This window comes from Dipodomys merriami, unplaced genomic scaffold, assembly GCF_024711535.1.
Source record: "Dipodomys merriami isolate MVZ:Mamm:240054 unplaced genomic scaffold, mDipMer1.0.p SCAF_192, whole genome shotgun sequence".
Taxonomy (NCBI): domain Eukaryota; kingdom Metazoa; phylum Chordata; class Mammalia; order Rodentia; family Heteromyidae; genus Dipodomys; species Dipodomys merriami.
The window spans coordinates 566936-592743 of record NW_027203293.1 but is presented as its reverse complement, the minus strand read 5'-3'; the positions used below and the strand labels follow the sequence as shown (position 1 = coordinate 592743).

The following is a 25808-nucleotide window of genomic DNA, read 5'->3' as shown; positions in this document are numbered from 1 at the left end:
ATAGCAGAAGACAGAAATACTGCTTGGAGTTAGTACATAGTAAACATTAGTGACCTTTTCTTTTGCTTTTAAAAATTCTTTTATTTTCATATTTACAATCTCAATGCCCTTTCATTATTATTCTACATGTATAATAGGAGTCCATAGGGACCTGAGTAGAATGCTGAACAGGATGAGCAAGTAAAGGTAAGAGTCTTAGGTTATAAAGAAGTTTTGAATGTGCAGTGTAAAGGAGTTTTATTTTTGTGCCAGGTCTGGAGCTTGGACTCAAAGCCAGGACTGTCTCCCTTAGCTTTTTGTTCAAGGCTGACTCTAACACTTGAACCACATTTCCACTTCTCGCTTTTTACTTGTTTATTGGAAATGAGTTTCAGGGATTTCCCTGTCCAGGTTGACTTTGAACTTCTATCCTCAAATCTTAGCCTCTTAAGGGACTAGGATTACAGGTATGAGCCACTGGTGTCATACTGTAACTGTGTTTTTAGAATAGGGGTCCAAGACAATGAATTGCTTTGATATCATATAACAGAAAGTCTAAATTCAGTATTAGGTAACAGTGACATTAGAAACTTTAGTTAATATATGTTCAGTTCAATAGGATTAATCAAGCATTGTCATTGTTGGTTTGAAGTAGATTATTATAGGCCTCTTCCTTGACCTCTTTAGAGCAAGCACTTTTTTTTTTTTAATCATTCCTCATCCTGTTGATGTTATTTAACAGAATTAAAAGATGCCTAGGTTCCAAGGCAAGGTTCCCAGCTAGTTAGCTGTATTGGACTTCCTTCACTTTCCTCCCTCCCTCCCTCCCTCCCTATCCCTTGATAGTGCCCAGAGTGCTCAAAGCTAGCACTCTACCACTTAAGGCACAGCTTCACTTCATTTTGGTGGTTAATTGGAAATAAAAGTCTCATGGACTTTCCTGCCTAGGCTGACTTCGAACTGCAATCCTCAGGATTACAAGTGTGAGCCACCAGAACCTCTATTAGTATTTGTTTCTAGTAGACTCATTTTATATTTGTATTCTGTTTTTAAGGATATTTGCGTATCTAGTGACTGTATAAAATAAGGCTTGCAAACAAGGGTGATTTTATATTTTTGTTTTTTTATTTATTTTTACTTTTCTCTCTTAATTTTTGTTTTTCTTATTATTATAAAGGTGTGATGTACAGGGAGATTACAGTTTCATAAGTCAGGTATTGAGTACATTTCTTTTTGGACATCACCCTTTCTTTGTGGTCTCCCAGTTTTTCTATTTTTTATTTTTTAAACACTTACTGGAACTTTACAGTGTGGACCACTTCCTGAATTTGTGTCTGATTGTTGCGCAGGGGCATCTAATCTTCTCTATCTTGTTCAAATTTTACTTTGTTACTGCTGAAGTAAGTACTTTTTTAAAAAATAATTTGTGAGTTTTAGAATTAATGACCTCAGTATTTTAGACTGTGTGTGTGTTAGTTAGCTTCTGCTTTCCTTGATGCTTCCATTGACATCTTATTGGGGGTAAACACCTAATTGAATCATTGGCCACAAGTCTTACTTATGTAGAGAAAGGGAACATGGACTGCTAGGGAACTCGTGGTTGCCCTGCTGGTTAAAGCCCTGGGCCTCCCTCTGTCATTCAGAAACTTAAATTGGCTATGGTTCTCTTCCATCTCTCACCAGTTCAGTTTTTTTAGATTGCATTTCTCTTTCCCATTGTTCTTACTGCACCCAAGTGATTGTTAAACAGAATATTGGAAATGCTTTGTGAACTGGGCACTGGTGGCTCATGCCTGTAACCCTAGCTACTCAGGAGACAGAACCACAGAATGGCAGGTAGCATTTAAGTCCACAAGACTGTATTTCCAAAATAACCGGTGGAGGCATGGTTCAAGTGGTTCAAGGCCTCTGAGTGAGCAAACAGGCCAAGCAAGCTTGAGTCTCTGAGTTTACACCACAGTACTGGCCAAAAACAACAACAACAAAAAAACAACAACAACAACAACAAAAAATCTTGGCAATTTTCAGCATTTAAAAAAAATTTGTTGAAACTACAAGGAAACAAATTATACCCTTCTGTCAATACTGCCATAATCTTTTCTGTCCCCAAAGCAGAAGCAGAATAAAAAATATACTGTATCTCAAACTTCTGTACTGTTGCGCCTTTGTTTACTTCATGTACAAATGTACAAATACCTTCCCTCTTCCCATTTACTTAAAGATATTTTACTCTTTCTTCGATGGTCCCTGAACCATTTTTCAGTTCATTTTCATTTATTAGTTTTATGCTTATTTCCAGTTGGTAGCTGTTACTTCCAGATTTAATCCAGTAATGAGTCTGTACTTTTTTTTGTTTTTTTGTTTTTTGTTTTTGCCGGTCATGGGGCCTGAACTCTGGGTCTGGGCGCTGTCCCTCAGCTCTTCAGCTCAAGGCTAGCGCTCTACCACTGGAGCCACAGCGCCACTTCCGGCTTTTTCTGCTTATGTGGTGCTGAGGAATCGAACCCAGGGCCTCATGCTTGCAAGGCATACACTCTACCGCTGAGCTACCTTCCCAGCCCCATGAGCCTGTACTTGAATGAAGACAATCTCTCTGGTTCTGTAAGTTTCTTTCCTAGCTTTCTTTCCTTTCTTCCTCCTTCTCCTCCCCCACCCATCCATCCCCACAGAACTCTGACATGGAGTCTCTGTTTCTAGGCTTTTCCTACTGGCATGCTCATAGAAAGACTGGATTCTGGTTAGGTTAACCGTGGCATCTATTATTGTATGCTAAGTCTTGGCCCATGCTAATGTGTAGAGGTGTTGACCCTTCTTCAGCATTGTCTTGCCTCCTGTCCTCTCTGTATCTCATGAGTTCTTTAAGTCTTCTCTGAAATAGTATCATAGGATGGTTAAGAGCTTGACATTGAAGGGTGCTGTCTAGCTTTGAGACTACAGCCAAGTTGACCAACCTTGTGGATCCCTATTTTTTTCTCCCTGTAATTGCCCATCTCTTGTCTGTTAGGATTAATGACACTGACAGAATCTGAACATATCAGTAACTCAAATGTATCTCTTCTAAAGAAAGTTCTGAGGTTAAAACGTCCAGCTCTGCTAGTGGCTCCATGGTCATCAGCAACTTTGCCATTCATTATTGGCTTGTGGTTTCTATTGTGATCCTGAATCTATTGTGGTCCTGATCCTGTGGTTTCTAAGTGATCTTGAATGATTTTTCTTGGTATGACCATTCTATCTACAACTTGAGCAGTAATGTGTCAGCAAGAATGGGAAGGAAAAGAGACTTAAACCTTTTTTTTGCCAGAGAATATTCAGAAGTCACACTATACTTAAGTGCCCTTGTTAGAACTTGTCAACTTAATAGCCTCAGAAGACCAGGGGAAAAACTGTTGCCACCCTGTATCAGGTTTGGTTTCCACCACAGAAGGAGAGAATCAGACCTGAGACTGTTACGTGTGGTGCTTAATGGAGATAATGCACAAATATTTTGTGCATGCCTGACACTGAGTGGCACCTCAGCAAACAGGAGACATGCTTATTATTTCTTCTTTTAAAGGCTCAGGTTTTCTGCACTGTCTACCTTTTCTTATTTTTTTGACTTATCACATGCTTTTTTAAGGCGTACATATTGCCTTTATACCTAGACAATGGAAATGATTTCTTTGCTGGAAGAGCTGGATGGTGTTCTCTTGTTGGAAAACCACTAGTTAGTTCTGTGTAAGAGGTTTTTAACTGTTTACTTCATTAGTAATAGATTTTGAAATTCCCAACTGCTTTTCCTTTTGCATTGCCTTGAAATCTACCTTGAACCAAACTACTGTTTGACACTACTTATATTTTTATTATATTCTCTAAATAAAGGGAGCATCTTGGTAATACTAAATAAGAGTTTTATTTAATGCATAGAGAGCCTTTGAATTCACTCAACAGTTGTTACCTGCCAGGTTGGTGTATGTTTTATACAAGCACACATTGATTCTTTTCTATATAGATCCTTCATCTGATGACTTTTATAGTTCACACAATACTGCTTTGGTTTATGATAGCAATATATTCAAGCCTCCTTTTTCTTTTCTAATTAAGTAAAATTAGTACCCAGGTAAACTAAAATTTTAACTGAGAGACAGAGAAAAGGAAAGAAAATATGACTGAAGACTTGAGTGTCATTTAGTATAGCCTTTTAGTTTATGAAATAGCTGAGTTTTTTTATACTGAACCTTAGAATGGTATTATGTGGGGGCTGCATTGTAACAATTAGACATACACATGTTGTAAATACCTGTGGTTGTGGTTTTTGGTTTTATAAATCAACCACTTAAACCTTTTAGCTGTTGCACAGCATGGTGACTATGGTTAATAACAATGTACACTTTTGAAAGGACAAAAATATATGGAGTTAATGCATATGTCAATTGGTTCCATGAGCCATTCCACAATGTATACATATTTCAAACAGCACTTGAAATATATATAATTTCTATTTATAAATATGAAAATACTTTTTTAAAAGGAAAGAAAATATTCCCTAAAAATTATCAATGGCTTTTAGATTCTTCTAATTATCTTTATCTTACCTTTCAGCGTATCTCATGCTATCCTGAAACTTATCATAGCGCAGCCTGGCTTTGAACTTAAAATCCTCCTGCCTCTATTTCACAAGTGCTGGGGTTGCAGGCATGTGTTGCCACATCTATCTTCTCCAGTAGTTATATAACACTATTTCCATGCATGCTCTATCTACAGTCTTTTTTTTCTCCTTTTTTAGGTATTTTTAAATACCTATATATGTACGGAAAAATTTGAAAAATCAAAACAATTTTGTTAGGATACAGAATTAAAATATCTCTATCTCTTCTTTTGGTAAGAAAACTTAGCAGAGCTCTATCGAGTAAGTATGCAAGCAGGTATGCAGACACACAGACAAATGGCAGATAAATAGAAGGGCAGGGGCATACTCTTAACTGAGTTTGGGTGCTCTCACAAGGTGATAGAGAGACCTCTTATTTTTAAATAGTTTTAAGAATTAATAAAAATTTGTCAAGTGGTATGTATGTATATATCTAAATTAAATGCAACTGGACCAAATATAAAACTACATTAAGCAATGAGCAATTATAAAATTCATAAAACTATTGAGGTTAAAGTTAGTATCATTCAACATTTCTTAGGAATCCTAAAAAAGAGTTAATGAGCATCAGTTCTAAGGAAGCAAAATCAATAGGGTGAAATTAAGAATCAGTAGACTCGCTTGATTTTCTACTTCAATGAAGAAAAATGTGTGCTAAACATTTTAGATGACAGTAATCAAAATTGCTTTTTATAAAGTTAAGCCTTTCCTCTAGCAGGAATTTCCAAAAGTTAACCAGATATTTTTATATAATTGTTATTAAAACTTACTATGAAATGTAACAAAATGCTCTGGTTTGGAAAAATGTTTTATTGTATAAGATTAACTCCGTTATATTTTATGATGGGAACAGATTTTTTTAAAGAGATAGTTGTCTCATTCTTTAATATTCAAATCAATATTTTTTTCCTAAAGCAAGTAGTGCTGAAACAAGAATAGAGTTTCAGTATTTTACATGAAAAATGCTTGGAATTTTTTAGGGGGATTTTTCCCCCTTCTCTAACAGGATTAGTGCTTAAACCCAAAGCTTTGCAAATGCCGGACAAGTACTCTATCACTAGTCCAAGTCATACATTGTCTCTTAGAAAAATTCAATTCATTTGGGTCCTTTATATCAACTTATAAAATACACATCTCCTTGAGATTTTAGTATTTTGGTTGGATCAAAGGCTTGAACCAAGGCAAGTGTGCTGAGACATGCCTGTAATCTAAGTACCCAAGAAGAAAGGCTGAGACAGAAGGGTTGTGGGCTTAAGGCCAGCCTAGACAAAGAAAGAATAAAAAATAGGAAAAAGGAAACTCAACCTATTGTTTGTTTTGACAAAAAAAAAATTACAAAGAACACAATTACCTCTTTCTAAATTATTTTAGACCAACTTTAGATTTCATCTTAGGTATCTCTTCTCAGCAAGTGTTCTTTTAATATTTCTCCCTTGCTGTTTGTTGACAGAAGCAAATTAACTTTAATATTAGCTTAAGCAAAATATGATTAGGAATATATCTGCTACAGAAGAAAAATCATTACTTAAAAGCTAGACACTTAGCTTCTAAGTTGCATGCTGTTTTAGATAATCCATAATGTATCTCTGCTTTACTAGCAAGGATAATTACAATTGTGACACTATAATTTTAATCTGGGCCACCATCATTTCACTTAAGAGTATTTATTTATAATGATCAGATAGGCATATTTGTAAATTAGGCCTTAATAAGTATTAATCCTACTGATTTTAACTTACTGATAAAACAGCTACTGTGGTTATTGCTGTGGATTTTTTATATGAGACTAGTAAATAAGTCCTGAAAGCCATCATAGGTATTTTTAAACTAATAAAATGAAATCTGTCTACCTATCACAGTTTAACATATATTCTTTTTTTTTTTTTTGGGGGGGGGGAGGTCCGGTCGTGGGGCCTGAACTCTGGGCCTGGGTGCTGTCCCTCAGCTCTTCAGCTCAAGGCTAGTACTCTACCACTTGAACCACAGCACCACTTCTGGCTTTTTTCTTTTTGCTTATGTGGTGCTGAGAATCGAACCCAGGGCCTCATGTATGCAAGGCAAGTGCTCTACCACTGAGTCACCTTCCCAGCTCCTTAACATATATTCTTGTCTTAAAATACTTAATAATATAAGCACTCTAATAAGCATTTATTAGATAAAAGCTCTCTGTTCATATCTAAGTATAAAACCAACTTAATATAAATGAGTGTTTTATGCCTATTAATCATTATCATGAAAGCAGGCCCTAACTGAAGGCCTGTGAATGTGAGGCACTTCACATATAACTCAGAATTTAAACCTTACCAAAAAAACCTGTCCAACAATCATTATTCTCCCTATTTTCCTATGAGGATGCTGAACCTTTTAAAAGTTAAGGATCTTGGTAATGGTCTAATGAGGAAGTAATTCAAGTCAATTTTGTTTTGTTTTGAACTCAAGGCCTGGGCACTGCCCCTGAGCTTTTTTGTTCAAGGCTAGTGTTCTATCACTTTGAACCACAGCTCTACATCTGGCTTTCTGGAGGTTAATTGGAGATGAGAGTCTCATGGACTTTCTTGCCTGGGCTGGTTTTGAACCATAATCCTCAGGTCTCAGCCTCCTGAATAGCTAGGATTACAGGCATGAGTCAGCTAATTTAAGTAAATTTAATGGAATTTGAACCCAAATCTTGATTCCAGAACTCATTCTTTGTACCATACTTTTCTCATATTCTGTGGATTTTTACAAGTCAAAAAATATTAACCTCCATTTCCACAAACGTGATAAGTAAAAATCTCGATTCACAAATAGACAAATTGGGATTCCCTGTAGACTAGTGAGGTGGATGATTCACTTTGTTCTTTCAATAATATGGTGTGACATAAAAATATAATTTGCTATTCCAAAATTCAGTTTTTACTGAACATTTTAGGAATACTTTCACTGTGAGATTGTATCAAGTGAGACAAACCTGTATTTTGCTGTTCTGTTTTCACACCCCCTTCATAAGTGCCTGTTTTGTGCCAACATCTAGGTATTAGGGATATGAGTGGCCTGTTTTTTAAAAACCAGACATGCTTCCTGCTTGGATTCTGAATCTTGCTTGTCTCTTGTGATCCAGTAAGAAGGAAAGAGTAACAGCACCCTTCTTAGGGTCGTTTCATGATTAACTGAGATAGTGTGTATTTATAGCATTGTTTTTGAAATATAATAAGACACTTAATAAGTGTTATATTTTATTAACAGCCTTTTAAAAGTAACATTTGAAAACAGGCAATCTTGAAAAAAAAATAATAACCCAAACAAGTTTATTCAATACATCATTATCTTTAGTCTGGAATAAGAAAACATCTTTCTTGTTTCATTTGGAAAGTGTTTCATTTGTTGTTCATGTTGCCCATATACATTAAATGTATAGTAAAATCCATAAACTATGTTCTTGTTTTACTTAAAGTTGATGTTTTCATCCCTGCATAGGCTAATTCCAAATACAAGAAAATATGTTTAGTTCCTGGCAACTATAGTGACATTCTTTTGATTGCCTTTCTGGAGAAAAAAGAAAGGAAAATAAAGTGATACTGTAACTTGTTCTTTAGGACAATATTTACTTAGCAGAAGAGGTTTGAAAAAGAAATGACTCTGTCACTGCAAAGAATATACTATGAAAGCTTCATTCTTACAATATTTTGTGTGATTCTTGAAGGGAAAATACTTCTAAATGATTTTACAAAACACTAAAATTAAGAACAAGATCTTGTCAATATATTACAGCACATATTCAACCACTCGAATATATAAGTCTAAGGACAAGTAATATATAAGAAGTTACAAGTATAACCAACAAGCTAGTCAAATTTCCTTTAGATTTTTGTTATCTTAAAATAGTCTTATCCCTTAGAAGCCTGAGATTAACTGCATCCTGCATTTAGAGATGGTCCATATAATTCAGTCTCATTTCTTTAGTGGATCCTACCAGTAATAACTTAATTATAAAAGTTAAATTCTTATGAATTGATGTGAAGCCTTACTTATAGTTCTTTTGTAAAAACTTGTTCAGCTATATTTCTCAAAAAAGATATGTTTGAGCACTTTTATTATCTCATTTTGACATTAAATTGCTATCTTTTTTTTCATTACTGCAGTCCAAATGCCAAGCTACAGTCAGTCCATACCCTAGAGAGATATAGACAGTTCAATTCTAGGCATTTAAATTTTACTGGTTTTTTTTGTATTTTCATAGTTCTTTAGTTTCTAATTGAGTAAGCTATTTAAAATAAATAGAGAACTTACTATTTCAATGAAAAGATTTTTATAGTACACATAAAAGAAAATTGTGTAGTTGACATGGAGTTCATTGTTTTTCTTATGGGAACTTTAGGGAACTATTTAAAAGATTATTGAAGCTTTCTTTCACAGCTAGCTTTTACATTACCTTAGATGTTCCAACTGCATATTAATTACAGTTCTGGGAATGAATATCAGCTTTACTTAGTCTAAATTTTTGTCAATAATCACAATTTGGTGTACATGTCAGCCAAGATTTTCAAAATTCTTGGAGTTTATTAAAATTTAGATTTAGTTAGCAGTATTGTTTATTTTTAGACAGGTGTCCTATCACTTGAGCCACACCCCCAGCCTTTAACAGCTTTTTTTCTTTACTAAGAAAAATCCTTTTCTTTCTATGTCAATATATACTATTTTATATAATCAGATGCATAATGGCTTTTTTTAAGGGAGTAAATGAGTTCATAGAAATGAGTTAGCTATCCTTTGAAGGGGAAAGGGAAAAGGCTACACACACATTAGAAGTTCAGTTTGTAGATTAGATTATAAAAGTGGCCGTATGTGAAACAAGTTCTTTAGATACTTAAGTTAGAATATAATCTTAAAAAATAAGCACATCTCAGTGAGTCTGAGATTTTGCATCAAAATAGTTGTTAAAGAAGAATTAGTAAATCTTGTTTACTGTTCATTTAGAATTCTGAGCTTAAAAATAGATACTTAGAGTGCTTGTGAAAACAGGCTCCCTTATTATTCTAATACTATATAATATGATTAGATTAATGTACCCATGCTGTATTGGAGCTCCATGTACAGAGATGAATTTGCTAATTTTTGTTACTTGCAAGACCAGCCAGATTACTATGGCCCAACAGTTGATTACCTCAATGCTTAATATTATGCAAAACCATCAAGTATTACTTGTTTTTAAAGTGACACATATAACTTTTTGTTACAATTATTAGTACAAGCAAAGAAGCTAACAGTGGTTTTATTTTTTATTGTCATTAAACGATCTCTGAATTTTCAGCAGAATAGCATTCATTTGTAATGCCTGTATGAAATACAAAAATTGTGAATAAAGCTTTTGGTGTCTTCTCTTAAAAATCAAGTCAGTAGCCTTGAAACCTTTTAATGGGCTCATTTTGCCTCATCCTGGCACTGTTTTAGGTAGGTCAGTTTTGCTTTCAGTGATTAATTTCACCAATTCAGTTTCTTTTTAGATTTTTACCATATATAGAAAGCATTTTAAACTCTCTAACCCTCAAAATATTTTTATTACTATTTACTTTAAGGAACCATAGATAATTTACATGCTTTTAGTGTGTGTGCAAGTTCCCAAGACACTCTGAAAGACAGCTTCGGAAAAATAAACAAATAGCAAAAGCATTCGGTCTTTATTTACATATAGAAGACCACTGTTTTCATTTTAGATGCAAGAGTCTGAGCAGCAGGACCACCGGAGAAGACATCTTTAGCTATAGAATTTACATACCGTCAGCTCACAGTGCTTGATTAGTAGCCAGGCTCTGTAGGACAGAGCTAGCTGAGCACGTTGTTTGGGATGCCTTTGATGCTGTGGTTTTCTGAAGCTCCTAGCTGCATGCATGTTGCCTTTGTTCGTGAGACAGGTAATTACTTGATAAAATGAAGTGCATCACTGTGAACAATTGACCCTTTGGAGCAGTCCAGGCTAGTTAGCAGTCTAAATCCACACTTTAAAGCCATCATGATCGCCTCAAACTTCAGAGTTTCCAGGGTGCAGACAAAGGTGTTGTCTTCCTTTAGTACAAGTCGAGTGCCATTTTCAGACTTTATGAAGTATTTAAATTGAATGATATTTGATGATATTGAAAACTCCTCCGGAAATCCATCCAGTCTGCTTTTTGACACCAGCACAATCCGTGATTTTATTTTTGATATAAAATCAGGAGCATTACAGAAGATTCTCAGTCCTTGTGAACGATCATGATTGTCTGTTATTTCCAAGAAAGTCGTCTCTCTGGGTGTTAGCTGTTCTTTCTCCCACCTGGATTTTACTTCCTCCGCCAGTCCCTTGAGCTGAAAGAATTCTGCTTCTTGGGCAAGAAGTTGATTTTCTCGAAAACCTTCAGGCAATAGAAGTTCTCCATTTCGTAGGAAGTTTAGGACATGCCTGAAGAGGAGCCCATCTCTGTCAATGAAATAATGGCCATCAGCGTCAAAGGGGCAGAGGATTTTTCCATTTACTATACCTTCCAGGAAAGTGTCTGGGTACTTGGTCAGTGTTTGTTTTTGAGTGATGTATAAATATCCACCAACATTGAGGGTCATCAATGTGGATTTGCAGCTCTTTCCTTGGTCAGTATCTTCCAGGCTGTTGTGTTTCCCTTCATATTCCTTTTCTTTTTCTCTTCTGATTATTTTGCGCTCCATTTTTGAAGATGCTATTTCAGCTTGTTCTTGGCTATGAGGCTTTTTTTTTTTATTTAAGAAGGAACACTACCACACAAACACGCTTTTATTCCGTCCCAGCCTGGCGATGGAATGGAGATGCTGGCAGCATTTCTGCACTGGCAGCTCCGTCTTACAGTAGGTGGCGCATGGGCTATGCACGCAGGAGCTTGCTGGAGTAAGATGAAGAGAATTTGCATTTAACTGTATCGGGGAAGGGATTTACTGTGAAAGGCTGTTATATCTATTCTTTGAAGTAAGAGTCACACAGAATAAATTGAATTTCCTCTCACCAGTTAAATAGTTACACATGTTTCATTCTCCAGCCAAATGTGAGTTTCTCCTCATTGTTAAATGTCTACTTGATTTCTTGGGCAAGATTAATATTGAGTAATTCTGTTGTGTTTTTGGAAACTAATATATAATGCATAAGTATCATTTTTTAAAATAATTTATAAGTAAGAAATCTTAAGTGAAAGGAACAAAGCATGTAAAATTTTCTCTCCATTGTAAAAGCACAGGGGTGTAGTGAATTTTGAGACCCAAATAGGAATGTTTAAACTTGTTATTTGTGACATTGCACTTGAATTTAATTGAATTTGCATATAATTTTGGCTTGATGTTCAATGAGAAGATTAACATCCTTTTACAAAAGGGTTTTGTTTTTTTAATCCTAACAGGTAAAAAAACTCACATAGATAGGCTTTATAGCAAACACTCAAATTTGTGAAGGGTGGGAGTATTAAGATTTCATGAGCTTATTTCAAGCTAAACCAGCTTCAGTGATGCACAGACAGACCTCCATAGGAAACACAGTGTGCAATTTGTTGGGAAGAAAAGAAGATAGAGATTCAAAATACTACTATAGAACAGGTCATGACCAAGTTAGTTTTGTTTGCATATTGTTTTACAAAGGGTAAGGTAATGATGTGAGTGTGATGTTCTATCTTTCTCCTTTTTTCTTCCGTTTCTCTAAAACTTAACTTCCAAAGCATTTTAGGGTTCTGAGCTATAATTTAAAAGCTTAGTTGTGGGGGTGGGGGGAAAGAGATGGGAAGGGATGGTAAGGGGAAACAAAGGAGGAGGCAACAATGCTTGATAAGAAATGTACTCATTACCTTCCTCATGTAATTGTAACCCCTCTGTATGGTATTTTCACAATAAAAAATAAATAAAAGCTTAGTTGTAAAAATTGTGAATCTTATCCTCAGCCTCCTATTATTGGCCTGCCTGTCTACTAAATTGCTCTGAAGAACTCATTGTTCTAAGAATTAGATTTTAGATTAGACTGATATTTTTTAATTAAGGATATTTTTTAATTATCCAGTTGTATATTGGTGTTTTTAATGCCTTTTATTTTATCTAGCTAGTGTTAGATCTTCTTTTGATGTTAAAAAACCTAAATCATTAATTGTAGCAGATACTGAATTTAACATTTATATAGCATTGAGATTATTAAGAGCACATTGAAATTGGACTGGAAAACTACAGCATATCTTCAGAAGTGGGTTTTTGCTTAGAACAAAAACAAACAAAAACCCCCAGCTTCTTCATTTTACCAAAGATACAATTGCATTCTGGGAAATTTTTAGTGTTTTACAACTTGTTAAGGACAAAGCTAACACTTAGACCAATTCTTTCTGTGAGTTATGCAGCATTTAGAAAAGTTTGCTCTTATATTCTCTTATATTATAATCTTACATATATATTGACTTTGGGGGTTTTTTAGAGTCAAGTTTTCACTATATATAAAGAAATGGTCAGGGGCTGGGAATGTGGCTTAGTGGTAGAGTACTTGCTTAGCATGTTCGATTCCTGGGTTCGATTCCTCAGTACTAGATAAGGCCAGAAGTGGCGCTGTGGCTCAAGTGGCAGGGCACTAGCCTTGAGCAAAAAGAAGCCCAAGGACAGTGCCCAGACACTGAGTTCAAGCCCTAGGACTGGCCAAAAAAAAAAAGGAGGAAAGAAACGGTCAATATGTTTGGGAAGGTATATAATTTTGGATGTATTTATGCAAGTTTTATGTTGCTATCATAAATGGATATTGCAAGGCTGGGAAGGTGGCTCAGTGGTAGAGTGCTTGCCTTCACGCATGAGGCCCTGGGTTCAATTCCTCAGCATCACATTAGCAGGGGAAAAAAAGCCGGAAGTGGTATGGCTCAAGTGGTAGAGTGTTAGCCTTGAAGCTGAAGAGCTGAGGGACAGTACCCAGGCCCAGAGTTCAGGCCCCACAAGCAACCAAAAAAAATAAAAGAAAAGAAAAGATGGATACTGCATAAGGGGGGCATTTTATAATAGACAAATCTGCAAAAGCATAATAACTTTACATATGGGTGTAGTTCTCTTTTGATGAACTTAGTGAGATACCAGGATCAGTATATAAGATTGTAATATAGTGATGGAGACTGTGCTAGGATTTTCTTCTATGGGAAGTAAGATGGTACAGTCAAATGCCATGTAAGGCTGGGTCTGCTTATATTGACCTTATATTGGTCAGACCCTATTTTAGGGAAACCTGGTTGTATTGTTGCTGCTAGAGAATGGGCTTGCCTTGGGATAAAGAGGTAGGTCTTGAGGCTGGAAGAAGGATAGACATGGCACTTCTAGCCTCTGGCATCATCACTCCACAGTCCCACTTCTGATTTCTGCTGTCCCAAATTTCAAAGCCACGTATGAATGTATCTTGCTTCTCCAGGCTTGCATTAATGGCCTTGACTCCAAACCTGTCCATCATGTGCCTGTTTTATGCTTTATGACTTTTCCTCCCTCTAAATTTCTCCCTGCACTGCTTGGTGTACAAACCCGCCCGGGTATGATTTGTTTGCCACCCTTGGTTTGGCAGCAAGAATGTAACTGAAGCCTTGTCTTATGGCCTTACTGCAATCTGACATGAATCCTTAGGGCTTTTCTTTCCACTTCACCCCATTTGCAGTCTTAAAAAAGGCAAACAGCATCTAGTAGGCCCTACTTTATCCACATTACCTTCATTAAAGTGGTGATTATATGCCATGGAAAGGAGCTCATTGACTGTTGGCTGCCTGTCATAGTTCACTTGGCTCTTAGTAGAAAGCCAGGTTGCAAATCTTCTCCCAGTTTACATTTACTTAGGGTGGGAGGTGCTTGTCCTAAGTAGTGAGTCAGCTCTATACAGCCCTAAACTATACAATGGTGCTTCTGTACTTATACCAAAAGAAACATGCCTGGTTTATGTCACTATATGTCTTGGTCACATTGCCCATATAAGCCAGCATCTCAGTTCAGTGGCTTTGCCAGAAGGACTTAAACCACACATCAAGATGCACTTGACTTGGGAATTTCACCTGCCTTGCAGGCAAAAAGACATAACTTTTTAGACACAACTGTTTTCTTTTTAGAGTCATACCCTTTTAAAAAATCAACAAATCATCTGTCTTAGACACCTGTAATTGTACACACAATAGAGCCCTTTAAAATTTAAACTTTGAAATTTTGAACATGCCCTTGGTAAGAGCCTCTTCTGTAGTCAATTAAGCCCAATACCTAACCAAATTTTGGCCAAACCTCCCACTATGAGGTAATGCTAATCTACTGTCTGTAATAGGCAGAATTTATTCCAGGCTAATGAAAGGAATTTCCATCTTTTCCAACAACTCCTAAGGGGAAATGAGGTCCTTGTCATTACCATGAGCAACACAAACATCATGATAAATATGCTTGGTCCATCTAAATTCAGTGCATGGGAGAGAAGTAGAATCTTACCAGCAAGGTTTCTCTCCTGATGGGAAGATACATGGTTGGGTAATTTTCCTGAACCCAATAGATCACTCCTCTATGAAATTCCAACAGTGCTTTTCAGAGAAAAGCCATAGTCTCAGGCTCTAAGTGGCGCTATGGCTGAAATGGTAGAGTGTTATCCCTGAGCAAAAGAAGCTCAGATAGTGCCCAGGCCCTGAGTTCAAGCCCCAGGACCGGTTAAAAAAAAAAGTAAAATAAATTAAATAAATAAATAAAGTGATAGAGTGCCTGCTTAACAAGCACAAGGCCTGAATTCAAACCCTAGTACAATAAAAAAAATTACCTAATTAATTGTATCAGGTAATGTTCTGGCATTTAAAAAATCAAAGGTGTTTTCCTTGTTAATGTAGTTGTATTTGAATGTTACAACTGCTCATTTTGACATATAAAATAATTCTACATTATATTTTCTGAGACTAGAATCATGCTAATGTAGTACAGTACTGCCTTATGCACCTGACCACAACACCTCAAACTATAGAATACTGGAACCTTCCAGCCGGGCGCTGGTGGCTCACGCCTGTAATCCTAGCTACTCAGGAGGCTGAGATATGAGGATCGCGGTTCAAAGCCAGCCTGGGCAAGAGAGACCATGAGACTCCTATCTCCAATAAACCAGCAGAAAACCGGAAGTGGTGCTGTAGCTCATGTGGTAGAGCGCTCGCCTTGAGCTGAAGAGCTGAGGGACAGCGCCCAAGCCCAGAGTTCAAGCCCCACGACCGACCAAAAAAAAAAAGAATTATTTCCAAAAGTAAATGTGGTAAGGAGAGCAATAATTACTAAAGATGAAATTAACAACAAATCATATTAAATTGATTTTGCAATGTGTGACAGTGAATCTCTGAAAAGATTCCACGAATATGGTGATTTTTCTTCCTCTATACCTACTGTAGTGTTTGACCGAAGTATAGTACTGTTGGATGAATCTGTATTCCAGAGACTTTATGTTTTCAGAATGATATTTCTGTGTTTTTGTTACTTTTGTGTGTGTTTTTAAATTTTTTTCTAATTTCAAATTGAGCCATTACAGCTAGATTCCAAAGTTTAAGGCAGGGTGCTGATGGCTTATGCCTGGAATACTAGCTACTCAGCAGGCTGAGAGCTAAGAAAATTAGTTCAAGGCCAGGCCAGGCAGGGAAATCTGTGAGATTTTTATTGCCAGTTAACCAGCAAGAAGGTGAAAGTGGAGGTATGGCTCAAATGGTAGCATGCCACTGGATACTCTCAAGTGGAGAGTACCCAGGCACTGAGTTCAAGTCACAGTACTAGCACACACTTTTAAAAAATCAAAATGGAATTGTTTGATTGATTCATTGATTGATTCATTGATTGATTTTTGCATGTCTTGGACTTGACTTTGGACTTGGGTCCTTAAGTCCTCCTGCTTACTCAGCAACCATTCTTCCAGTCTTCCAAAGTGTTTTTTGAAGACGTTTCAGATTATGGATTTTTAGATTAGAAGAATACAATTTAGTAAAGTCCATGTACATACTTCTAAGTTTTAAAAAAAAACACCAGAAAAGCCGGGTGCTGGTGGTTCATGCAGCCTGTAATCCTAGCTACTCAGGAGGCTGAGATCTGAGGATCATGGTTCAAAGCCAGCCCAGGCAAGAATGTCCGTGAGACTCTTTATCTCCAATAAACCACTCATAAAACTGGAAGTGGTGCTGTGGTAGAGCGCTAGCTTTGAGCTGAAAAGATGAGGGACAGCGCCCAGACCCAGAGTTTAGCCTCATGACTGGCCAAAAAAAAAAAAAAAATCAGAAATTGGAGACACTTCTGGTCTCAAGCACTTTGGGTAAGATATAGTCATTTAGTTTCTCAGTTGATAGCTACCATCCTTCCTGCTCCAATCAATCAGTCTTTTCACCATAGGTTCCATTTAGGCAACTTTACAACTTTTTTTGTACAAGAATGTTCCTCTAGTGCCTTTTTCTCCCAGCCTATAGGGACAGGTTACAAAGGCACTAATGTGAATAACCATGGAGTTCTTTTCTAGATCCAAGTCTAGATCTCAAATTGTGGTTTCACTTTTTATTTTAAATTAGGAATCTCCAGAATACTAGTCATATTCATAATTTTAATATTATAAGAAATCACATATAAATAGGTAACTTCTTACTTATGTGACTACAGCTCTTTGCCTTTGAGTTACACAATTAGATGCTAACTTTATATATTTCTCTGAAATCTGAGCATATATTTTTTATTTCTGAAATTCCTGAAGGTCAAATAGAGATCAGGATATCACTTAACAAGTCTGAATAAAGATCACTTCTTTTTTCTTCTTAATAGAATAGGAATAGTGACTGCCTAAGTGCTTTGTTAAGCTGTCAGGTGGCAGCATCCTAAGGTTACAGGCAAAACTTCCAGGACAGTATCTTAAAGGTGAGAAAAGGAGACTACTGAAAATATTAAAAATCACTTACCTTTGGATACACCTACTCAGTAGAAGCAGAAGTATTCGATCCTTTTACAACGAGTGTGGGCAAAGGAATTGTGTACATACAAAGGGAGTTACTTCAAAAGTCTGAAAGATCAGTCCAAAGTCTTGTGCTCCAGCTCATGGTGGTTCTGTGTTTTAGCTGGAGTTGGAAGTGCCCTTCAAGGTTCCCACATTTGAATGAGCAATGTCTTTTGGGAATGAGTGGCTATAACTTCCTAATGCCTAAGGACTTCCTACATCCCTGATGTCATTACTTACATGCCAATGCTAATAAGTGCCTGTCCTGCTTACTTATTACTTTAACTTGTTAAAAAGTACCTTGGGGTCTCTCTTAGTTCTTCAACATAAAATGTATCTGTTTCAGCTATAGACTAGAAAGCTCTAGTTTAAAACAGAGGCTTGACTCTTTCAAGTCTTAGCAGTTGTTCTAAGAAACCATTTCTCTCTAATTTATGCTCAAAGAAATTCTAAATATGACCAGGCACTGGTGGCTCATGCCTGTAATCCTAGCTACTCGGGAGGCTGAGATCTGAGGATCGCGGTTCAAAGCCAAGCCCAGGCAGGAAAATCCGTGAAACTCTTTATCTCCAATAAACCACCAGGAAACTGGAAGTAGCACTGTGGCGAAAGTGGTAGGTAGAGTGCTAGCCTTGAGCTGAAGAGCTGAGGGACAGCACCCAGGCCCAGAGTTCAAACCCCATGACAAAAATAAAATAAAATAAAATTCTAAATATGTGTTGTTTTCTAGAAAGTATTTTTTTTGGGGGGGGCGGTCCGGTCGTGGGGCCTGAACTCTGGGCCTGGGCACTGTCCCTCAGCTCTTCAGCTCAAGGCTAGCGCTCTACCACTTGAGCCACAGCGCCACTTCCGGCTTTTTTCTTTTTGCTTATATGGTGCTGAGGAATCGAACCCAGGGCCTCTGGCATGCAAGGCAAGCGCTCTACCACTGAGCCACCTTCCCAGCTCTAGAAAGTATTAAATGAACAGACAAAATAAGTACTAATGAAACAATATGACATTCTAAATGGAGGAGAGTAACAGTGTTTTTATTTAGTGAAAGAAACTGGACAAGATTTAGAGATTTGATATGTAGATGTTGAGGTAACATGAAGTAACTTTACCAAAGCAACCCTGATTATAAAATTCTTGCCAGAATCCTACACCTCTTTCTAGGCTGTGTGTTGTATATTTAACCTTTAAATTTTGTTCTCAAAGGGTCAGGCATAATAATATACTCCTGTAATAGCAGCTACTCAGGAGGTGGGAATTGGAATGTTTGAGATTTAAGACCACCCTGGGCAAAAAATTAACCAGAGACCCTCATATCATCAGGTTGAGGCCAGTCTCAGGCCAAAAAAAGCAAAAAAACAAAAACCATGAGACCCTATCCAAAAAAATATTCAAAGCAAAAAACAGGTGAGGGTATGGTTAGGTGGTAGGTGAGTTCAAGCCCCCCATACCCCCCAAAAAAAGCTGGGTGCTGAAAACTCACACATAGAATCCTAGCTATTCATAAGGTTGAGATCTGATGGTTGAGTTGATATTCAAAGACAGATCCATGAGACTTTTTAATTGACTAGCAAAGGGCCAGAACTAGAGGTTTGGTTTAAGTGGTAGAGCACCAGCTCTACACACACACACACACACACACACACACACACACACACACACACACACACACACACACACACACACACACACACACACACACACACACACACACACACACACACACACACACACACACACACACACACACACACACACACACACACACACACACACACACACCACAAATACACATATGTATATATACATATATATAAATAAAATAATACCATATCCATATACTTGATAACATACTTTGGACCACATGTGTCAGAAGCCAATTGGCAAACCAATCTAGCCAAAAAAGGGAGATAAAAAGGACGATTACAGGTGTGAGCCACCAGCTCATGTTTTTTTCACTCCCATTTTCCAAAATTTTCATTTTTTTGAGGGGGGGAGGTCTGGTTGTGGGGCCTGAACTCTGGGCCTGGGCACTGTCCCTCAGCTCTTCAGCTCAAGGCTAGCACTCTACCACTTGAGCCACAGCGACACTTCCGGCTTTTTTTTTTCTTTTTGCTTATGTGGTGCTGAGGAATCAAACACAGGGCCTCAGGTATGCAAGGCAAGCACTCTACCACTGAGCCACCTTCCCAGCCCCAAAATTTTCTTAGCTTATGATATTGCACATATTAATAGTTAAAACTCACATTAGAGCCAAATGTGATTGCTCATGTCAGTAATTCTAGCTACTCAGAAACTAAGGTTGGAAGGATTACAGTTCAAGGCTAGCCTGAACAAAAAGTTTGTTTATCTCAGCCAATAAAAAGTTAGGCATCAAGCTGGGCACTGGTGGATCATGCCTGTAATCCTAGCTACTCAAGAGGCTGAGATCTGAGGATCACAGTTCAAAGCCAGCTTAGACAGGAAAGTCCATGACACTCTTAACTACAATTAACCACCAGAAAATGGAAAGTGGTGCTGTGGATCAAAGTGGTAGACCACTATCCTTGAGCTGAAGAGCTCAGGGACAGTGCCAAGGCCCTGAGATCAAAGTCCCACAACCTAAGAAAAAAAAAAAACAAAACCACTGGGCACTATGGTGCACATCTGTCTTGCCAGCTACACAGGATGTTTATATTGGAAAATCAAATCCAAGCCATCCTAGGAAAATAGCAAGATTCAATCTCAAAAATAACCAGAGCAATAGGGAAGCTGCTGGCTTTCACACTTATATTCCTAGCTACTATGAGATCACAATTCAAAGCCAGCCTGAACAGAAAAGTCTGTAAAACTGTTATGTCTCGTGAATCACCAAAAGCTGGAAATGGAGCTGTTGCTCAAGTGGTGGAGTGCTAGCCTTGAGCAAAAAAAGGCTATGCAAGAGTACTCAGGCCTAGACTTCAACCCCAAGTATTGAGGGAGAGAGACAGAGAGAGAGAAACTGCAGCAATAGCTAGTAGAGTTGGCAGCAATTCTCAAGCAGAAGAGTGCCTGCCTATCTTTTTTCTTTTAAATCCAGGTGTAAATATATTGGTCTTCTTTATTTTTTTGATTCAGTAGATAATGTACAGTACAATGTTTTGATACATGTATATATTGTGGAATGACCAAATCATGCTGCATTGTACTTCATAAGAACATACCACTGAGCATACATTTGAGAATATGGGTTCACGTCTGCACTCCTGAGGGCGAGTGTCATGTTTCTTTTATCTTGGTTACTCCTGAAGTGTTTTGCAAGAACCTTTTACATAAGATGTAAGAATAAAAATAATTTTTCTTATAACATTTATGTTCCTTCAGTTTGATCCAGAGAAGTAGCTTTAAGTAAAGATTTCTGTATTAATGAAAAGGATCTGTGATTAACAGCAATGGTGTACACTTGGGTGCTCTTAAAATAAAATGTAATGTTCATAGTACCTTTTACCTGGAAATTCCAGCATTGCTTTTAAAAAGTATAGAATGGAGGCAAAAATGAAACTGTGTTCCTGTATGGCTTTTAAAACTCTGACAGCACAAATCATGAATAGGGGGCTAAGGCATAAGTAAATTGGCTTTTAAATTTTGAGAGGAAAAGAGGAGGAAAGAAACAGAGATAGGGGATTATTAAGGGTCACTCAGTTGCTGGGCAAAATGGCTGGTGATTAAAACGTGCCTCTTGCCGGGCACTGGTGGCTCACACCTGTAATCCTAGCTACTCAGGAGGCTGAGATCTGAGGATCTCGGTTCAAAGCCAGCCCAGGCAGGAGAGACCGTGAGACTCCTATCTCCAATAAACCACCAGAAAACCGGAAGTGGCGCTGTAGCTCAAGTGGTAGAGCGCTTGCCTTGAGCTGAAGAGCTAAGGGACAGCGCCCAGGCCCAGAGTTCAAGCCCTATGACCGACCAAAAAAAAAAAAAAAAAGTGCCTCTTACAGTGGTATTTGAAAGTTATATTAGAAATGAAAAGAAAATGTAATCAACAGATACTGAGGAGCTGAGTTTTGTTGTTTTGTGTGAGTGACCTTGACTAAAGAAACTTTCCGGTGGGGTTGGGAAGGTGGCTCAGTGGTAGAGCGCTTGCCTTGCATGCCTGAGGCCCTGGGTTCGATTCCTTAGCACCACATAAGCAAAAAGAAAAAAGCCAGAAGTGGCACTGTGGCTCAAGTGGTAGAGCACTAACCTTGAGCTGAAGAGCTGAGGGACAGTGCCCAGGCCCAGAGTTCAGGCCCCACAACTGGACCAAAAAAAAACAAAAAAAAACGAAAAAAAAAACAAAAAACAACAACAACAAAAAAAAAAACAAAAGAAACTTTCCGGTGCTATGCAGAGAAGACTGATCTTAGCTAAAAGTTAAATACTACTAAATATATGGGGAGTATCCCCAGGTGCTATTCAAAGTAATTGTTTAGTATTCAACATCAGTGAATGCTAGGATTTTCTATTCAAGTATTATCAGGGAAGTTCTCCCAGATTTTATGTCACTACTAGTGATATTGGTAAGATAAAATTATTTCACTGGGCTGGGAAGGTAGCTCAGTGGTAGAGCGCTTGCCTTGCATGCATGAGGTCCTGGGTTCAATTCCTCAGCACCATATAAGCAAGAAGAAAAAAGATGGAAGTGGTGCTGTGGCTCAAGTGGTAGAGCGCTAGCCTTGAGCTGAAGAGCTGAGGGACAGCACCCAGGCCCAGAGTTCAGGCCCCATGACCGGACCCCCCCCCCCAAAAAAAATTATTTCACTTATTAGTTCAAACTGAATGCTAGGCCGTCTGCTCGCAAGGTAAGCACTCTGTCACTTGAGTCATGCTGGCCATGGACCTCGGTCCTTCTGTCTGCCTCCAAGTAGTTAGGATCACAGATGGCCACCACAATCTCCAGCCTTATTTTACGTTCAGAATCATTCATCTGTGTTCCAGTGCTGGACTTTTTTCTCATACATATAAAACACTTTATATATCAAAATTTCCCAAATCTTGCCACCATAATGACTAAAGAATTTTTCATGACATACTGTTCAGCTTCAATGGAGAGAAAAACTGGGATATAAGATCTGTTCTTGGTATAGAAAAATTCAAATTCTTGGGGCTGGGAAGGTGGCTCAGTGGTAGAGCGCTTGCCTTGCATGCCTGAGGCCCTGGGTTTGATTCCTCAGCACCACATAAACAAAAAGAAAAAAGCCGGAAGTGGCACTGTGGCTGAAGTGGTAGAGTGCTAGCCTTGAGCTGAAGAGCTGAGGGACAGGCCCAGGCCCAGAGTTCAGACCCCTCCCCCCCAAAAAATTCAAATTCTAGTATTACTAAATTCACTCAGAAGGGGGAAATTCTTTTTTGTTACTAAGTTGAATACAAAATAACAATGGCTTTTATTTTATTTTCTTCCTGGCACATTTGCTAAAATGTAGGTATGCATCTTTCCCATTACTAATATCAGCCACCTGATAGACTCATCATGAGATAGGTTACATGTGGTATGCTGAGGGAATCTTCAAAATATTGAATAGACACAGTGTATTCGTAAGTACAATACCCTGAATCCTGGAGACAAATGTAGATTTTCTAATAAGAATCACATAGGTAGGCTTCTGTGTACATTTCCACATTTTGTTGAGTGTCTCTCTGTTCTTACAGTTGGCTCAGTCTTGAAGACAACATTGTATCTTAACTCTCTTTGATTCCATGATGCTACATGTGCCTCTTGCCCTAGATGGTAGGCATGTAGTTATGGTGGAATGAATGAAGTCATTCACCTTGAAAAGATGAATCACAAATGCGTTCCTTATTATAATGCCAGAGGATTTGCTTCCTCTTCTCAAAGCCCAGGTGAATTCTCCTGGAAATATGATTGAACTTCAACTATTTCTAACTAGTCATAAGATTTCCAGCTAGTTTAAATATGAGATATGTCATGTACATATTACATAATAGGTAGGCACATGCTTGGTACCCTGTAGGCAAACCAGATACAGCTTTTACTTCCTTGTTTTGTTTCTCCTGGGTTTGGAGTGGGGATCCTATTAGCGTTATTAACATAATGGAGGGTGAGCAAATGCAGGTATTACATTTGTTGTATATTATGTAAAAAATGAACTGCATAGAAGGGAGAAAATAGAGAATGATGTAATGGGTGCCAATGATCAAGACACATTGTATTCATGAACTGATATATAATTATAATCTCTCTATAATTACTTAATAAAATTAGAGAATTGTTAGCAGGAGGGAAATGGACTTTCTTTTAGGACAAATATTTATATTTGTCCAAAATTCAGGCACTTTTTTGCTATGTATCCATTTGTCCATGTGTCTGCCTGCTTTGAGACAAAGTCTTTCTTTGTAGCCCAGGCTGGACTTTGAACTCATGGATTTTTTTGCTTCTGCATCCTGAGTGCTAGGATTATAGGTGTATGCTATCGCTCCTGGCTTGCTTATTATCTGACACACCCACATTTATAAGTCTGCTAGGAAACAAGTTAGAGCGACTGGCAGGCTGAACTGGTGCACTGTATAACCAAACATGACCCACTTGTTTCATAGTATTTTCTGGGCTGGCTGCTTTACTGACAGAATAGTCCATTTGTGTGTGTATGTGTGCACACGCACACACATACACACACATATACGTGGTTTTTTTTTTATTTTATGCCCTTTTAAGTCATTATTTTGAAAAATATAAGTATATCGAAGCTGTTGTTGACTAGAGGCTATAGCATCTTGAGAAACAAGCCTGATGGAATTATTTGTTACTAGCCAAGAATGAGGTTCTTCCTATATTGACCAGTGATAATTACTATATTAACTTAATACAATTCCTTTATTTCCTTAATTTTTACCATAAATAATACTTCTATTCTAGTACTATAGTTGTATTTCAGAATTTAGCCTTGAAAATGATACAACATACTGTTTTCTTGAATATATTATTTTTCTTTCCATTCAAGATAAACTGTCATTGGAAGGAATAGTGGTACAGAGAGCCGAATGCCGACCTGCTGCCAGTGAAAACTACATGAGATTAAAGAGGTTGGTGATTTGGTTTTTGATGTTGTGGTTTGGTTGTTTGTTTGTTTTCATAGGGAAAGGATGCGAGAGGTTGTGCCAGTCCTGGGGCTTAAGTCCTGAGCTTTTTTACTCAACGCTAGTATTCTACCTCTTGAGCCACAGCTTTACTTCCAGCTTTTTAGTGATTAATTAGAGATAAGATTGCCTGGGCAATCTCTGAACCAAGATCCTTAGATTTTTAACTTCCTTTATAGCTAAGATTATGGATGTAAGTCAGTGGTCCCCAGCATTAAATGTAAAAATGATATGTAATATTTCTCTTTGAGATCAAAATACATACCTCAGACTTGCCTATGACTGCAAACAAATCATGGTTATTGTTGAAAGTATTTGTTTCAAAGGTAAGAGGGTCTTTGGTACTAAGGAACTCTCAGAACTTAGGCTGTTATTTGAGATACGTTAAGCAATTGTGCTTTTTTTGTTTGATTGTTTTTCTTTTGGTGTTACTGGATTAAGCTACTGTGTTAATATGTCCTAAAAGTTTATAGAATATTTTTAGCTATATATATGAATTCTCTGAAAACATATAATAGGAACTTTATGTCATTTTATTTTCAAAGGCTATAATTAACTATAATGAATACATGCCTAATGTGTAGCTGCTAAAGTGCTTTCTTTTCTCTTGATCTATGAAAACCTTTTTCTTTTGGTGGTACTAGGGTTTGAACTCAGCCTCATCTTGTTCAACTTGTTTAGCTAATGTTCTACCATTTGAGCCATGCCTCCAGACTGACTTTCTGCTGGTTATTTTGGAAATAGTCTCACCAATGTTTTTCCTTAGGATAGTGTTAAACCACTATCCTCCAGATCTCACCTCCTGAGAAGCTAGTATTATAGGCATGGGCCACTGGTGCCCAACTTATTGAGAACTGTTAAGAGATTTTTTTGTTTCAAGATTCCCTCTCCACATACACACTTTTGTAGATGTAACATTTTGTAATTAATGCATAGTGATTGCAGATTCTTAATACCCCATATTTTGACTTCCGTGAATCAGCAGTTTTTTACACCTGTGTTTTACCTGTTCTATGTATGGTTTATTTTTTAATACTGTTCGTTCCCATGAGCTTCAGAATTATAGGTTCTTCCTTTCTATCAGTTGCTTTTATGGACACTAGAGAAACAGTAGCATACAACACAGGCAGGCTGTCCACTGAGGGGCTGCCCTGTGTGATACCAGCCTCCAAGAACAGGCTGCTCAGGCCC

The 25808-nt window shown here is 37.5% G+C and overlaps 2 protein-coding genes and 1 non-coding gene across 3 annotated transcripts in view; 1 reads left to right on the top strand and 2 right to left on the bottom strand.

Moving 5' to 3' along the window:
- The window catches only part of Gtf2f2 (general transcription factor IIF subunit 2), a 134428-nt gene that overhangs the window by 52847 nt on the left and 55773 nt on the right, over positions 1-25808 (top strand). Inside the window, exon 5 of the mRNA XM_070028441.1 lies at positions 24482-24563. Within this exon, the coding sequence (XP_069884542.1) occupies positions 24482-24563 (82 nt within the window). The remainder of the gene's footprint in view (positions 1-24481; positions 24564-25808) is intronic.
- Positions 1284-1386, bottom strand: LOC138831340 (U6 spliceosomal RNA). The gene has a single exon (XR_011373253.1). It is a non-coding gene; the product is annotated as a U6 spliceosomal RNA (small nuclear RNA).
- Kctd4 (potassium channel tetramerization domain containing 4) overlaps positions 7625-25808 on the bottom strand; it is a 39042-nt gene continuing 20858 nt past the window's right edge. The window contains exon 2 of the mRNA XM_070028440.1: positions 7625-11469. Coding sequence (XP_069884541.1) covers positions 10499-11278 — 780 coding nt within the window. The 5' untranslated portion in view covers positions 11279-11469 and the 3' untranslated portion in view covers positions 7625-10498. The remainder of the gene's footprint in view (positions 11470-25808) is intronic.